Source organism: Pelecanus crispus, chromosome 5 (genome assembly GCF_030463565.1).
Source record: "Pelecanus crispus isolate bPelCri1 chromosome 5, bPelCri1.pri, whole genome shotgun sequence".
NCBI lineage: Eukaryota > Metazoa > Chordata > Aves > Pelecaniformes > Pelecanidae > Pelecanus > Pelecanus crispus.
Genome location: NC_134647.1, coordinates 69,310,872 through 69,328,764, shown reverse-complemented (window position 1 = coordinate 69,328,764; position 17,893 = coordinate 69,310,872). Strand labels below are relative to the sequence as shown.

Genomic DNA, 17,893 nt, shown 5'->3' with positions numbered 1-17,893 from the left:
GATAAATAAGCAGTTGTCAGTACAATGAGTACTAAGTGAGGAAGAAATTTAAAGCTGAAATGAAGGCACATGTTCTTAAAATGCCAAAATACCAACATAATAAAATAAATACCTAAGCCTAATAGTAATGACAATTTTTCCTCAGTGGCAAGATATACTACATATGTGTATGTTGCAAGAAGGTATTCCTTGGAAAGAGTTAACCTTACTGGGCAAAAAAGGGCTTGTATTCCAAATTCTCAAGTCTGATAAGTCACCTTAACATACTTATTTCCCTTCTTCCCCCAGATTTCACTTTCAGTGGAGAAGCCAACCAGAAAATGCCAAATGATTAAGAATTACTTTTCCTGCTCCCCATTTATGCTCTTATTCCCACACAGTGTACACGTATGCACGGATGGTGAAGAATTATGTCCCATGAAAATTTCCCCCTCGATACCCTAAAACTGTAAACCTTCCCCAACTTCTGAAATGCAGTGGAGAGGTAAATAGGCAATCACAGCTAATCTTTCACCCTCTGCAGTATTTCTAAACCTGTGGAAATTTCAAAAGCTACCAAGATAGAATGACGAAATGAAACAACACACCCAAGCTTGAAGTATGGGCACTGGTTATTTGATTGAGGATGGTGACAAAAAGAAAAAGAAAAACATAAAAACAGATCATGAGACCAGTCAGAATAATTCTACAAATTGTTGATATATTGAGACACCCAGATGCATATGTGTTTTTTGAGGAGTGAGACACTGCTTCTATTTGAGCACTCAAAAATGCAAACAACCTTGTCAGTTTTGTTTGCAGAGCTCGCTGTCCATTTCTTTATCAACTGGTATTAAAGACCTGGCCCTGAAGCAGCTGCAGAACCTAATGGATCCTTTAGAGCCTTTTGGCTGCTGTTCAGAGGCGGAGAAGGTATTTTAACTCAGTACCAAAGATGCACTTTCAACTTGCTATTAAAACAATAATACAAACACAGGGATAATGAGAGAATAAGGAGAGAAATGAAGAAAGAAATGTAAGACTATGGAAGGGAATGGATCACAGGCTCTCTAGGACTAGTTTCTATAATAAGTGTGTGAGACAATCTCCTACAAGAGGGAAATGGCCTATTTGATCTAATATGCCTTTCTCTTCTTGAATTTCCACAATGTGGAGAATCAATATGAAGGAAATTAAAGCATCAGGAACAGACTCACATTTCCACTTGTGTGTTCCTATCTCAGCAAACTCTTATTGAGGTAGAAGTATTTACCTTAAGTGCCCAGTTCACGTGTGCTGCAAGAGAAGGAAGGATTTCAAAAGGATACATGCTTCTTCTGTGTAGGGGACAGCAGAATTAGGTCCACCCAATATGTAGCTGTAGAATGAGACTTCTAGAGTGTAGCAGTAGGACGTATCATTTAACAGCCCACCAAGAAAACGCCGGCCTGTCCCTGCTTTCACAGCATCTCTGTTGAATGATGTACTGGACTGCAGGAGGAAGAACACAAAGACATGAGGAGAGTTCATGAGTGGAACAAGGAAAGGATTGGGAAGGAGTCTGTTAAAATAGAAAACAGTTAAATTCACATCAGCAAATCTCATTTACACTATATGAGACTGCACTATTTTTTGAGCATGGCCTGGAGAGACCATTAACGGAAACAGAGTTCTGGCACATAGACTATAAATAATGCCTTGCAGACTTTCACAAAATTAATCTCAGTTCACTAGTAACATCAGCTTTTCTCCTCCCCTTTTGGATAACACAAAGAAAGTCTGTCATACGCATGAGTTGAAAGTGAACCTTCCAGACCCTCCACTCTCAAAAGTTAAGCTGGGCTATTATTTGGATACTGGGTTCCTTCTCTCTACTGCATTCCCCTGTATCATAACCATTCTCCCCCACCCCTTACTCTGGACTCTTTTAAGCCAAGTAGAAATACAGTGGCATTTACATTTTAGTGAAACTTCCTCACCTAAGACATTTGACTGGTTCTTAAATTAGGTCACACAAATTTCCACTTCACTAACTTAAATGTTAACTGGGTGTTGCTCTCTGGGTGGAAAAATATACTGCACTATTTTACTGCATTAGCAGCACAGTATAAAAGGCAGTATTTTGTGCTGTTACTAAAGATCTGGCTTTAAGAACCCTACAGCTTTATGACTATTCATTTGAGGGGTGGAGAGGAGGACTCCAGGTATTTCCGGAAATGAGTTTTAGCTCTCCTTTGAAGGCATGACATCTGGAGACTAAAGAGGAGCTCATCTTCAGTTTGACTGGAGTCTCAGAGCTTGTTCCTACCACTGGAGAGAAAACTGGATTCTAATTTCATTTTGGTTATCAGACTCTATTCACAAACCTCATAACCATTAGACTGAGGTAATCTGGGTTCAGCACAAGCTAGTGACGACCACAAAAAAAAAAAAAAAGAAAAAAAAGCACTTAGTAGATCCAGCTTGGATCTGTTGCATAAAAGGCCTTAATGTCTCCTGCTTTAAGACTTTTATGTTGTCAATGAAACATAAAGGAGCCTTAACATAGCTTACTGTTCAGTCATTGTGCCCATGGTGAATTCTTTGAGCTATCCAGTGTCCTCCTACTGAACCTTAAGGCTAGTAGTATCTTTTCTTGCTAACAAAATGTTAGTATTTATCAACTCCATCTCTTATCAAAACCAGGGAAAATAAAATTTCTTTCTTATTTAAAAAATTAGATGCAATGGTTCAAAATGTTAAACTTCTTTAGACTGAGAAAATCAGACAATTACTGAAATGAGCAACAATTATTGATGAATAGTGTATACCAGAAGATATAAAGAATGGAAGTACCTGTGGGTTTATTAACACTCTGAATGTTTTGAAGTCTCTCTCATGTTATAAAAAGGAAGGCTTTCCAGGTTAATTAGAATAAGATGGAAATGGGTTTCTTATTAGCATTATATATAGGAGTTTCCAAATGCAACTTGTTGTCTTTGTGGTAACATAATATTTAGCTTTGTGGTAAATTGTACACGGAATGTATTCTGCTATATACGTATCATATAATTTCCTCCAAATTATATGGCAGAAACCTTGAGGATATCCTGAATACCCATGTGCCAGGGAAGTAAAGTGTTCCTAAGGACTGATGGGGAAATTAATTGTTAATTTGATACATGGAATAAAATATTAAGGAGGTTTACAAGAAGGAATGTTCTCTGACTTCCTGCAAAAGAAGCCTTCAAAAGACTACTGAGACCCTAAAAGTGAGGGAAGCTTTGTCTTCAGTTAAAATTCATATACGTAAAGGAAGATGATCATGCTCTGGGGTTTGCTTCATAAGTCAAGTAAACATTGATTTCAGTGGATAGTGCTTCATGTTCAAATGAATGCCTGTGGTGGAACTTTTAATGCATAAAAGCAACAGCTGATGAATATGGGTGTATGAAGCCAGCTCAAAGGAAGATGACAACAAATGTGTCAGAACATGGTATGTGGTTTGTGAGCAGAAGCATCACTCACAAGGGGAATGAGCTAATTCTGTGGCTGTGTTTGGTACAGTGGAAACAAGGAAAATGTCAGAGAAGTGATTCAGGGCAGACATTAGGGACAGAAGTACTCCAGTGATTAGGAGACTCAGTTACTGATACGGAGTATCTATGAAGATTATAGAATCTCATCAACTATGTTTAAGAATAAATTGGACAAGTATCTGCTGAGTTCATGTATTTGGGATACAGTTGGGACTTGAGGTCCTTTTCAGCTCTATTTCCCATGATTTCAGTCAGTCTAGAGGAAGGTTATGAGTTGAATTCCTCATAGATGATTTTTGAGATAAATCTTACATAATATTTTCAACACAGTCCTTGGCACAGTAAAGGAGGACCATGCCAACAAAATTTGCTGATGACACACTGTGGAATGAATCATCATTATGGAGGAGGCTCTGAATATCATACAAAAAAAAAGCAGTGGGGTGACTTCGAGGACCGGAGTGATAGTAGTCAGATGAAACTCAGCTGCACAAGTGCCAGGTCATGTACTCAGGGCCTAATAAAAAACAATCTCTGCTATAAGCTGAAACCTCATCAGCTGGAAATAGATGAAGAGAGTCTGATGTATTACTTCACTGAAGTGATATTTGCTTTCTGGCAGAAAATAGCTCAGAAGTTGGATCTAGTTGTTGGCAAAATTAGACTTGCCATATTTCAGAAGTTAAGCATAAGTAGTTTAAATAATTTGAAGAAGGTTTTGTAAATGGCCAAAAAAAGAAAACAAAATTTGGATCTTTCCAGAGTTTGAATTTTTATAATGCTGTTTTGTGGGGTTTAGGGGTTTTTTTCCTTTTTTTTTTTTTAAATAAAAAAGTTCCAGTTTCAGCTGTGCAAAACTACTTGAAATGGCAATGCCATTAATAAAATCACCCATTCATTTCTTTGCCAGTTAGTGCTGCACTTCCAGGAATAAAAAAAAGCTGAGCCCTCTTTTAGGTGCATAAATGCAGATTTTGGAGGTTAACTTTGTCCTCATTTTGAAAAAATCTGATGGCATAGACCAACTTGATGTCTTGAGTAAAAAGTAAAATCTGTGATTTGACTCAAGAAGGTTGAAGTAGAGAAAACAACATAAACTCTTCAGATATGAGCACATGCAGGTTTTGAAACAGCGGCTTGGGTTTGGCTCTAGAGCAAATCTTATAAGCCAGAATGTGATCTGATGTTTTAGACGAAAAGAAGAAAATTACAGATTCATGAAAATTCAACTAATGACAAGGAAGGGCAGCAGGTAATTGCTTGAGTCTAACCTTCTACTTACTGTTTCAAGATAAATGGAGTGGAGAAATAAACAGGCAAAACTTTGACTCCTCACCAGAACTGATCTTGGCAACTGATAATGCTGAAACAAAGGCTATGAAAAGCCATGCATTATCATGGCAAAGAAAGAGCCTTTTGCGTGCACATTTATTTAATCCAAATCTGATCTGGGGAAAAGGGGCAGGGGGGTGGGGCAAAAGGCAGGAAAGAACACAGGTAATGTTGTCTGCAAATGAGCCTTTCCTTTTTTTGGGAGAATCTATTGCCCTAAAAGCCTTGCAAAACTGAACTAAAGTCATCATTAAGCAAATGCACTGAGCAGGCACAGCAGGAGAACAGCTAAACAAATATTTATTTCTCCAAGGCTGAATCGCATGGGAGTGTCAACAACAGCAACAGCAAAAAGTACGAAGTCTGGAGGGCGGGGGGAAACACCAAAGACTTTGAAGTTCTTAGATATTTGTATTGATATTTTATTTGTATAAAATCAACAGTAATTTGTTATTAAAACACAGGGATACATTAACGCTCGCAGAAGGACTCTGCTTCCCAGCTTGTAAGTAAGGGCTTCCCAGCTTGTCTCTACAAGCCTGTATCAATCTACCACAAGAGGGGCTTTGAAAGACAAAGAAGGAGAACAGCATGCTTCTCACACATCTAAGACTGAATTTGCCCAAGTCCAGCCTTTGGCATCCTGATGGACTTGGAATCTGAGTGGTTCTGCTTGGTGGGAACTTCCACTGGTGGTATCTCCTCCTTAGTGAATGTGTGGCTTCACAGGTGACTTGTCTTGCTACAGCTTCAGAAAACCTCAGGTTGCACAAAAGGAAACATTGGAGGCAAAACCCAGTAAATCTGGGTCCACTGTGCAGTGGAAGAAGAGATGCCAAAAAGGGCTGAAAAGTCAGGCAGGCTCAGTGTCCAGCCAGTAATGGATGGGAGCTTCATTTCTACCTTTCACTGATGGCAGGGCAAAGGGACAGGGTACAAAAGGGTACTTTCTCATACAGGAGTTGTTGGGGAATGAATCTTTATCGTCTTCTGAAATTGCTCAACACATTAGGGAGAAAAAGTATCAAGGTATGACAACAGTACAAGTCAGAGCTTGCCAGGCTCCTAGCATGGGAACCAGGGTATAGACTGCACATCACTTATGATCAGTCCTAAGGTGTTTCTCCAACCCAGCGAGAATGGAAACTATAAGGTACAAATGACTCCAAAAGTAATTAGGAGAGAAATAATCAACCAGCCAGAATCTGGTCACAGGCTTTGACAGATTAAGAAAGATGAGCTTCTGATGTAGTGAGGTCTAGAGGGTTCCTGAAATCCAACAGACAGATTTTACCAGCTGTTCACATCTACTGCAACACAACTGATTTTTTATGTGCCCATGGAAGGAAGTAGCAAACTGCATATATCTTCAAAAACTTGAGCTCTAGTGAGCACATGAATGTTTCCCAGAAGATCATTTGTCCTCACAGTGTATCCGCATGAAATTCAGAATAAGAAGATCTTCCATTTGCCAATATAGATAGGTGATGTTAAGTCCAGAAAGTGTTTTACAAAAGGATGTAGTATGTTCAACTGTGTGCTCACAAGAATCAGAGAATCATGTTAGAAATCCTCCCTGGAGAAGAGCGGAGACATAAACACTAAGAGGATTCATAATTAGAGAATGGTTTTATATTACAACACATAATTATAATTATGGTGGGTCACCCTATGCCACTTCCATTTGGGAAATAAGCTGTATTTCACAACTGAGGTAACTATTCTGAAAAAAAAAAAAACCAACCCCCCAAAACTGCCCACATGTTCCTCAATCTGTAGTTGAGCAATAAGCACTTTACCTACTGGGGAAAACTGGGATTATGCATACAAACTGCTTCGTGTTCTTCACCTATTAGCACCAGCAATGGCCAAGTGTAATCGGGACTCAATTACAACCTCACCATGGTTATCTGCTGGTGCTGCTCTCATAGCTGAAGAGCAAGCTTTTTTCCTAAAGCAGGTCTGACCTCTATGAGCCCTCAACTCACTGCCCCAGTGTAGCAAAAAAAGTGATAATAAAAAAGTTAGTAGTTAGTGCTCTAGAAAAAAGGAATGACACAGTTGTCATCAAGGAAGAATAGATGTGCCATTGGGAAATGGACTGGAGCCCAGACAATGTCAAATCCATCTCGGTGAAGAGTTTTACAGTATCAGCTATAACTCACTCACTCTCATTTTCTAGAATGCTTTATTGAAGTCTGCAAAAGTTAGAAAGAGAGCACAGAAATGCACTGGCTTTGAAATCTTTGCCACAGAAGACTGTAAATAGCAATATTACAAATTGTGACTTTTCTGTTTGCCCCTTCACAGGGTGCTATAAGAGGGGTGCAACTGGCAGCTCACTTTCCTCAAATGGATAGAGCTAATTACTGCCATGGTGTGCCCAGCAGTCACTACTTTGACCCTGCCATTCTTGCAGCTGGTAGCCCATCAAGATATCTTACAACCAAAACTTATCTCCTTACTTCTCTGGAAGCACTGAGGAAACTTCTCACTTCAAAAGCTAACTCAACTCTCTCCTCACACCCACCTCTCACCAGCTCCATTAACTCTCTTAATAGACTGGAAAGCATATGTGTTAGTGTTTTTTGTGATAGACTATCAACTCCATGCCAACTGGGTCTGGAGACTTGGAAATCATGGCATTTGGGAGGCTGCTATCAGGCAGCCTTCTTACAATTTATTTTACAAACAAGCTGCAGCCAGCATCTGAAATGTAGATGGGATTATTAAAAAAAAAAAAAATAAAAAAGAAAGAAAAGAAAAAGAAAAAAAAAAATCCCAAAGGCAGATGGTAGCAGAAAGCTGATCTGAAGGAGGCAGCAGGTAAAGAGGAAGGATTCTGGGAGCAGAGACGCGATGAAATGGGAACAGAGCTCGAAATTACTCCCTGACTCATCTCACTTTGCAGCTTTGCCATGTTTCTGATGCACAGGAGGAAAACATATTTAATCTCAAAATCATTTGTGACTACTGAAATTTGGGAAGAGGAGGTTTTGAAAAGTTCAGTATCATTTCAGAGGGATCCCATTACTTGGACATTTTCCAGATCCCTTAGGGACAGACAGATTGGACTGATATTCCTGTGAAAAGTACTCTCACTCATTCTCACTGACGACTCTGCAGTTGACAGCATTTTGTTTCATAACTTCTGTGCCTGGTAGGAAACACTGAGGTGGGTAGCAAACTTTGGGTTTAACAAGGGAATATTCTCTGAACTAGAATTTGATTTGCAGAAATCTGAGAAAAGGCATGCAGAGGACATCTGAAAGAGTCTGACCTGTCCTAAGAATGTGAGAGAGAAAAGCCTGAAACTGAAACCTGAAGACGAAATAGCCTCAAATCCTAAGAGATTTTCACCATTCTACTACCTGTCTCTTTTTGCCTTCTTCGTACTGCTCAGTGGAAAGCAGACAGCAATCACCCTTTCTTAAAGGCAGCATCACATTGTAGGAGTACCATGAACACAACCCGCCTAGCACCACACTGTCAGGCTTTAAAGTGCAGTTCTCCTCAGAGGAATAGCAGTTTAAAGGTACTTTGTCACCACACACACATCTGCTCCCTGAGGGGCTTCATTATCCCTTTAATGTGTAGTAAAGCAATACCAGATATTTCCCCCTCCCCATTCCTCCCAAGTGCCTTTCAGTCATGCCTGCTTAAGTTAACTGATAAAAACACATATTTGCATGGTCATTAGCAGACGAGTTGGAAGGAGGGAGCTTTATAAGCTCTCAGTTTATGCCTCAAAAGGAAAACTACCCAATGAGCTCCCTTTCTGGAAACCCTGTAGCTAGAAAAGCAACTGGGTTTCATGCTTCAGGGTTTCAGCTGTTCACCTGCAAGAACTACAATGGCTGCACTTTTCACTGCTCATTAATATCCGTGCTCTGCTCTCTACAGTGCTCTGCTGTGCAGCTCCAGGACTGATGTAGGTCTCCACAGCCTCCTGCCTTGTACCAGTTACACTGGCATCACCATTGCAGGGATTTGGCCTGCATTTCATATTCCCCAGAATTCATCCTCACATGCACCGAAACTGGTTGTACTCACAGCTCCCACTTCCCCAAGTGCTACAGCACTGAAGATGCTTATTGAGTTCACTGGCTTCACCATAGCAGCTAATGCAACTGGAATCCCAATCAAATCAGCAGCTCTTCTGAGAGAGCTTCTTAAACGTCACCCTGCAGCCAAACAAAGCAGGGTAGTGATGGCCTTAGCTGGGACCTTCACAAACTCAGTCAAGGGCTCTGCTACAGAGTGGAGGGGCCCATCACAACCTACTCAGAAAAGGCAAGAGAAGGAGGCAGATTTCACCCCATCCTCTAAGCAAACCACAGTTGGAGCTCTTGCCACTAGATTTTGCCACCCCAAACACACGCGCGCACACACACACAGAGTGTACTGTCTTCCAAAATATACTTCCTCAGGACCTCTCAGCTCCTTCTTCAGTGGGCCTGCTTCTCCCTGTCACCACAAGTGCACTTAGCCACACATGACAATGTCACCTACTCAACCCTTGTCTTGTAACTTGGAAGAAAGTATGTGTGTAGGTATCTCTGAATATTGGAAATAAATGGTAAATGCCTATAAATGAATTGGTAAGGAGCATATGTTTTTAGAGCAAGCACAAACCCATGACCCATACAACAAAGAATTAGTCTGGAACTCCCTTTAAAGAGCCTGCCCAAGCTATGACCAGTGATATACGCAAACAAGGGATCTGCAAATGCTTCAGGCTAATAATGAAGAAAAGATCTGGTTTTCCCCGCTGTTTTCTACTAATAGCAGCCTCTGCTTCTCAGGGCACATGCTTCCCCAAAGATGCCAAAGCTGGTATTTCCTAGCCTAAGCTCTACAGAATAATCACACCATTTAGAAAATAACTCGTGTCTCTGGAGTTCTCAGTTTCCCTATTTGTCAGTAGAAAACGAGACGTTTCCTCAAAATATACAATAAAATAGCCTCAAGCAATAGCCTGCAATACTTCTCTTTACAATAGTTTTATGAGCGTGTGTGTAGTCTCCTGGGAGTGCTTTCATAATCATTTATACAAATGACAGAAACTTAGGACAATGAGAAGCAGAAAGGGAAATACAACCATCATGCATGCATTTGCTTGGAATAGTCTGCAGAAAAAGTGGTTTGCTCTGCGGCAAAGAGTTGTTCTTCTCACTTGTAGGTCTACATCAGGAGATTACAACCCCTCCTAAGGAGCAGCAGCATGCTGTACACCTCTTCCAGAGCAACCCAGTATAGCTCATCGCTCAAACTCTTCCCGGGCTCTCTCACTGCTCTGGAACAGTTCTCTGAACCAGACTTGTATTCTACATCTGTTAAAATATCACATAGTTAAAGAGGTAATACCCAGAGAGAGATCCTGGGAGGGGGATGGCTGTCCAGTTCTTAACCAACTTCCTACCCCTCCTTCACAGCACAGTTTGTCCCAGCCGAGTGAAATTTGCAGCACTCTGCAAGAGACGTAGCTTGTGTTTGAATGTAAAGGAGCTCCTTTCATGTGTGCTACTCTGGGAGGCTGTCACCTGCTCCCAGCTTGTTTACATTAGGTAAGAGTAATGATTGTCTTTGAAAATACACCACAAAATTGCTATGAAAACTTGTTTCTTCTGTGGATATTCAAAATTTCTACCTGTGTGGGGAAGGAGAAGGGACTGTCAACTCCAATATGCACAAAGCACACAGCAAGAAGGTACTGAAATAAAATCCATTTACTCAAACACTTTCCCCCCCTCCTTTTCCTTTTCTTTGCAATACAAATTAATTCAACCCTTTGTATAAAAAGAGGGGTGGACTGGTTCAGGACGATGTAAAGGAGCAGTTTCATTTAGCCAGAACTCTCCAGAGGGCAGAGTTCTTGTGAGATCAAAACCTATAGTGCTTAGAAGCACAGGCTTTATAATCTGTTCCCTGTGCCACCAGAATCATGTGTTCTCTCTCCCCTCACCCAGCCACCAGGATAAATAAATAAATAAATAAATGGACTTATGGAGCAACATGTCCAAGAAGCAGCGAGCAGAAATACATCCCAGAGGGGTCCTAAAGCATGTAATAGCTGTATTTGTCTTCTTGGAAATGCCCCAGTACAAGACAACACAAAAGAAGGTAGGATCATTTATTGTGCTCAGGTTTTCAGAGATTTCTGAGTAGATCTGTTAAGCTTGCATGATGTTAACAAAACCCACCTGAATGCAACAGATTTTGCCTTTCTGGGACAAGGGTCTTTTTTGTCAGAACAGCACAGAGGCACGTAGGAGATGGTTGTGCCAGTATGGATTTTACTTCAGGATGAATTCTAGGTCTGAGCAACTTGCTCGCTGCTCCCCCTTCCCTGCCCAGCCACATTCAACACAGACTGGTTCTTTTTTATTTCGTAACAGATTATTGGGATTTGCTCATTCAATGTTTATGAACTGTTATTACTCCCTTAGGCGCTTGTGCTAACACTTCCTTCAGACATGGCCCAAAACACATTGGGATTAGTCATAGGGATCACAAGACTAAGAGGGAGACGTCCAGCCAGGGTAAGTGATAACAGCCCAGCAAGGCTGCCATGGGTAGATGGGAGGAGGTTTGCTGGAAGGAACACATCTTCCCTAAGAAAGCTTGGATGGATGACGAGGGTGCTGTGGAAATGAGAACAGAGCTGGAGTATGTGGATAAAAGGAAAACAATAGAAAATATAGATAGATTAAAATCTTATCCTTGGTTGCTCAATTTTAGATATCCAGGCTAAAAAAGCCAAAACAAAACAAAACAAACCAAAAAAAATTACTAGGGCAAATCATTCCATATCTGGATTTTCTCATATTGCTGAGACAATGATAGTCTCAAAAATATGTTTTAGGTCACAGCATTATGGCACTGGGGTTAACAACATGTTTCCCTAAAGGAAACGGGGTGGGTGGTTGTTCAGAGACTTCACTGTTGAGTGCACAGTGTGGTATAAAACATAGGGAACTGTGGCCAAAGAAACCAGACTGGCACTTTGGAGACCTGGGTTTTATTCTCTGATTTCCTCAAGCAAGTCACTTCCCACCCATTCTCTGTCTCTTTCCCAGCATGACTGGAAGCTCTTGGGGTTGTGGACTTTCTCATTAGTTACCCAGTGCCCAACATAATGGGACCCCAAATTTTTATCACGGTCTTAGGCTAACCATGGCACACAAAGGACAAGAAACAGTATTTCTAAGGAAGGTGCTCTGCTGGGAGGTTGAATAGAAGAAAATGAAATGAGAACTCGAAGGTATCCCAACTACCACCAGTTCAGAGCCCAAAGAAAAAAAAAAAACAACAAGATTAAGCCAAGCACCTCTGGCCAGTCTCCTTCCTTTAACTGCAAAGAAAAGCAATCTTTATGAAGTGATAAAGCCATCCAAGAATGGCTGGAGTTGTTTCTTTTAAACCAACCAGAGAGAACAGATGGTCTCCTCATACTGTCACAAAGGTCAAAATTAGCCACCCCTAAGACTAGCAGGTTCTTGAAATGCTCAAGTGCTTGTGTCTGGTCATTATGACTAATCCACTCTCCAGAACAAGAAAGGTCAAATGAAGAACACCCCTCCAAATACTGCAACAACTCCTAGCCATGGCTGATGTGTAATGCACTCAGACATGGTGTCAACAGCTGCTCCTAAAACCCAATGAGTCAGCCTTTCAAAGAGCTTGTCAGTTCTCACTGTTAGAGCTTTTATACAGATTATATTTACTCCCCAATGTTTAAAAATATCCTTCTTAAACCGTGACAATATAAAATGTTTTCCTTACAGAATTTGTCCTTTTTCCCCAGACAGCTGCCCAAGAATGTCTCATGTATTTATTTGGGAACAAAACTTCCTAGCTCTTCTTTCACTTTCCTCTTCACGTGTTGACAGCTAAACCAAAGGCAGGCCTCTGTTTCTGAAGTCATGTACAAATGAAGACTTTCTGGTCCCTTTCACAACTTTTACCTGCAAACTACAGTCAGCCTTCCAGAGTACCGTGAGGTTAAGTGTTCTACTCAACAGATAGGGTACAGAGACATTGGGTGACTTGCCTTTGGTCCTACAACAGGCATGCAGGCACAAATCCCTTATCTATCCCCTACTCTAATCACCAATCTCCCTTGGATGCTGTCATTTAAATAAAAAGGCCTATTGAAAATGACAGGTGAAGAACGCAGTCCAGGCATGAAATGCACTCTAAAGTATATTAATAGAAGGTTGCCAGACAAAACGGCACAAGGCATTTGATCGCATCATCTTAGGCTTGTTGTTCATGCTCCTTTGCATCTGGCTGGGTGATTTCTGCCAGATTCTCGGCTGGAGGAGCAGGCTAGGATTTGCCTGCTTTCCCTAACCCGTGCCGGGCTCAGCTGCAATCATGCAGAGCACTGAAAGAAATCCCTTTGAGTCGGGATTCATTCCGAACATGTAAAACCCAGACAAATGACTGCTTCTCCAAAGTGAATCCCATTTCACAGCAAGTAGGTTATTAGTGTGGAACTCCATACAAGTAGCCTGCATTCAAAAGCCCTCTGCATTATTAACAGAAGATGAGCTTTTGACATCAAAGGAGAACCATTATGTATGCTAAACGGTGGCAAAAATTGTACCCGCACTTCAAACCTTTTCAGTTCTTTGTCCCTTGTAAATCAATCAAGGTTGACAGATGCTTTAAGGAGAGTAATCTTTTCAATGATACAGTCAATGGATAACATAATGGAACATTGTCTCTGTGCTGTGTGAAGACATGGAGCTAGTCAATTATGGACAACACTTCATGCAGCCGCCAGTTTTCACTTGAAGTGCTGCTGTTGAAGTATTATAATCCCAACAAATGGCCGCAGCAGCATACAATGTAAATGAGACCTCCTGAAGCTTTGGAAAATTAATTAGTAACAACAGTGGTCCATTCCCACACTTTCAAACACCAGCCTGGTAATGTTAACGATGCACTACCCCCCTTCCCTTTGAGCAGTCAGTAGGGTGTATTTACATACACTATTTTTAATCTTCAACACTTTTTTTTCCCCTTTTTAAATGCAGGAAGCTCTGGATTCCTTTCCTCTCTTGTGAGCAGCAAACTTCACCCCTGATATTTCCAACCAGTCACATAACCTATATGGCTGGAACTGAAAACGAGAACAGAGACTTTCCCACTTGGAGACAGCAGTAATATTCACTCCTCTTGCTTCAAACGCATCAGACACTTGGTGGCTGTCTCCTTTTCCAACACTTCTGTCCCCTCAGCTGCCCTGAGAAGAATGGCTTGGATGGATGGCAGAGGAAAAGCTTCCAGTCTGAAGAGACCAGTAGGATGTGAATTGAAAGCCCAGTGTACTGAGTGCAAGCAGCACCTAGGTCAAACTGTGGTGCACTGGATGCCAACATATGTATCTGATTGCCAGCTTCCACAGAAAGGAGATTGAGAGTCAAAGGGGAGAGACTGCCCTGTTTATTTAGCTATTGGCTCCTATTTCCTATGTCATTTTCTCAAAGACTTTCCCTTTGTCAGCTGAGGCTTGTGCTAAGAGGAACACTTAATCTCCCCACAGGAAGAGAGAGAAATCCCACACTTAAGCACAAGATTTCTAAACTCCTATGTTTCATTGCTATGATCTGTGTATGCCCCCTTATCTAGAATGTGTTTTTGAAACAACCAAGTGCAGATAAGAAAATCACTGAGGACATCTCGAGCAAGAACAGCCTGTTCCTTGAACCCAGCTCCCTCTTCCCCAGGCTCCAAGAAGCTGGGAACAGATGCAGCTGCTGTCCCTCCTCATTTAGTATGGATTTGGTCTTCTGGACTCTGGACAGTTTTCTGAGAAGCCCTTGCAGTGGTTGACCACAGAAAACTTCACACTGCTGCAGTCCCCCGAACCCTCAAAACTTACAGACAATGGTTAAACAAAACTGACAATGGTTAAACAATCCTATGAGGATTCCTTCCTAGAGGAAGTAACAGCACCACATCCCCTCCCATGCATTACCAGGCCAGCTGTCACTGCTGATCCCAAGAAGAAAAGGGAAATGTTTTGTCTACCAGAAGTCCCCCTCCTGGGAATAGAAAAGGCAGAGGAAGGATATCTTCTGCCTAGCTTTAGAGAAGTCAGAGACTGATCCAAACTTTTTCCCACTCTTGCATAAAACAAACTACCACAGAATAGAGAAATGGACAGGAATCGGGAGGTTTTGATTCCTCCTTTTTGCTGGAACAGATCTGTCAAGAAAACAGTGGCACAACTCTATTTCCGTACTCACTTCTCACTCAAACTCCACAGTGCAATATGCCAAAAGTGAGGCAAAAAAAATCTCTACTGCATCTTGATGAGAAAGTTTTAGGCTAGCATTCTTGCCATGATGAAAATGGCCTTTTTTCCAATTACAGTTTCTTTTGCGGTGCAGACTTGTCTGCTTTTCTATCTGTTTTTTAGATTTTGTTTCTCTAGAGCTAAACAGGTGGAATGTTGCAGGGTCCCTGTCCTCCTCCACCCACCAGCTCTGCCACAAACTGGTTGGGACGGCACTGCAGAAGAGGCAGGTACCATGCCCCAGCTGTCCCCATCTCTGAGAGGAGACCCAGGTTTATCTCTCAGTACCAGGAGGATGAAGTATGAGCAAAAAGGGGACAGCAGAGACTGGGAAAACATATGGTGGGTAACAAAGAGGGTTAAGAACATAACAGACGTAAAATCAGGGCCCAGACAGTAGGTTCTTTGCTCTTCTCTGCTTGGCGCAGGATTCCAAAATCATTTTTAATTGAGCCTGTTTCCATTATATAGCTGCCAAATGTCATCCACTGCATTTCCTCCTCACAGCTCATGGCTGAAAGTTCCCACTGCCTTGGCCGAGGTGCATTTCTGAATATTCCTTATCCCAGTCAAAGCAAAATGGGACACCAAACACCTCTTACTTGAAAGACTGTCTACTTAAGCAAACCTGGAGCGCATAGATTGAAACAGAGCAAGGGATAGCTGTATAGAAGTTGCTTATCTGGCAGCTCCACAGGTGTGTAAGGTGGGCCTGGAGAAGCAGACAAGCAGTTGCAGGCAGGCTTGGGCATTGTGTGTTCTGCTTGCGTACCTTTCAAGGAAAACTGGTGCACAAAAGAGGCTACGGACAGGGCCAGGGTGTCATACTTGGACACAAAGTTGCAACACACTGGACCAGAGTTTTAAATCTACTGACTTCTGCAGAGCTACTTCAGCCAATGTGCACTAAGGATCTGTTCTACTCTATCTCAAACTTGCTCTAAAACCATATGCCCCTTTCCAACTCATTTATAGGAGTTTACCATTTATTTCCAATATTCAGAGATACCTACACACCTACTTTCTTCCAAGTTACAAGACATGTATTGAGCAATCGCAGATTTTCTTGCAGAAAAGTTTTTCATGGTAATATCAAAGAATTTCAAAAGCATACATGGCCTTTGTCACAACTTCCAACAGAAAATTATCTAACCTTTTCTTTCAAGTTTATTATTTTTACTTCTATTTGCCATTATACTATTATTTAAAGTGTACAAATAAAAAAAATTGCCAATATAATATAAAAAATGAAACAATAAAGCTGATCCATTTGATCAAAAGACAAAAGATCTTCTGATAAAAACTAAGTGTTCCAATAATTCAGAACCCAAAGTTTTAATATGGAAGATGAAGAACCTGCTTCTGTTCATGTGTCTTATGATAATACATAAGATCACAACCTACCACTTTTGGATAAGGTAAGTATGAGAGGGAAGATGGTAGCTAATAATGACAAAAATTTTAAGTAGCCTTCTATTCATATTAAAATAAAATTCACACAATCCAATTAAGCCAGAGATTTATCACTAAAAAATAAACTAGGAAAATTTAATTAAGAGAAACATGGCTTACATAAGAGAAGTCTTCAGCATTCTGACAGAGTAGCTTGGGAAAAACAGCCTGTCGTTGAAATCTTTCCTCGTCTTCAAAGATGTTCCCATACATGAAGCCATTCATCATGGTGGAGTGGGCATGGATGTCAATATAGAACTCCAGGTTAATCTTCTGTTGACAGAAAACAACAACAACAAAACATTCAGCATGAGATAAATCATAACTGTGTTATGTAGGTGAAGCCTCCCATAAATCCAATACTGCCATCCTTGAATCTAACTGTGGTGCCAGTGTCAGAGCGCCATGTTAACGACATTGCTTTGATGCATCCAACCATTCATGCCTCTTTGTGGGTGCATGTGAGATGCAACACAGGACCATGATAGACATTTCTTTGCCTCTTCTGAGAAGGCTGGAACATTTATGCAGCACAGGTCACTGTGCAAAATAGAGACAAAGCATTATCTTTCACTTACTGCCACTGATAAAAATATACGCCTTCCAGTTCTAGAGCATGATTGTTCAGGCATGGCTTTGCTATCTCTGCACAGTTCCGCATCGCAATATGCAGATGTACCCTTCTGCCTGGAAAGACAAGCTCAAAATCATGTAAAAAACCCTTCAGTATTTCCTGTGCAGTTTATTTTGGTTTATAAAGAGAAATACTGCAGATGTTTTTGTCTTACTCTGCTTTGCAGTAGCAATTCAACAGAACAACTCCAAAAAGCAAGTCCCTTGAGTGCTCTCTGCTTGTAGCTTTCCACATGATTCTGCGTCAACTCTTGCTTCAAAAGAAAACACCAGGACCCCCTAACACAGAAGTACCGGCTCTCCCCATACCCTTCCTTGGATTGACAATTCAGTATCAGAAGGCCCTGTAAGAAAACACTGCTCAAGTCTCCAGTCCAGGGACACATCTTTTTCCTCACATTACATAAAAGTGATACTACTTCCCCTGCCATCAACAGCAAAGAGTGAATGTTCACCTTGATCACCGTGTACAGTGCCATTGACAGCAGTGAGAAGGCTGTAATCCAGTACATCCAGTACTAAAAAGTGCTACCAGAGAAGATGACACTGGATTACCCAGAGTTTTCCCAAACTCTTGCAACTTCTGGTCGTGAACAAACGGTGCTCTGTGACTAGACAGTGACAAACACACCCCTGGCACCTGGCCACCATGGGGCCAGTAAGAACCTTC

At 41.3% G+C, this 17,893-nt stretch overlaps 1 protein-coding gene across 1 annotated transcript in view; it reads right to left on the bottom strand.

Annotated features, from left to right (window-relative positions):
- Nucleotides 1–17,893, bottom strand: part of AGBL4 (AGBL carboxypeptidase 4) — a 970,183-nt gene that overhangs the window by 73,498 nt on the left and 878,792 nt on the right. The window contains exons 11-12 of the mRNA XM_075711223.1: nt 16,711–16,863; nt 1,308–1,470 (exon numbers count right to left, since the gene is read on the bottom strand). Coding sequence (XP_075567338.1) covers nt 1,308–1,470; nt 16,711–16,863 — 316 coding nt within the window. The remainder of the gene's footprint in view (nt 1–1,307; nt 1,471–16,710; nt 16,864–17,893) is intronic.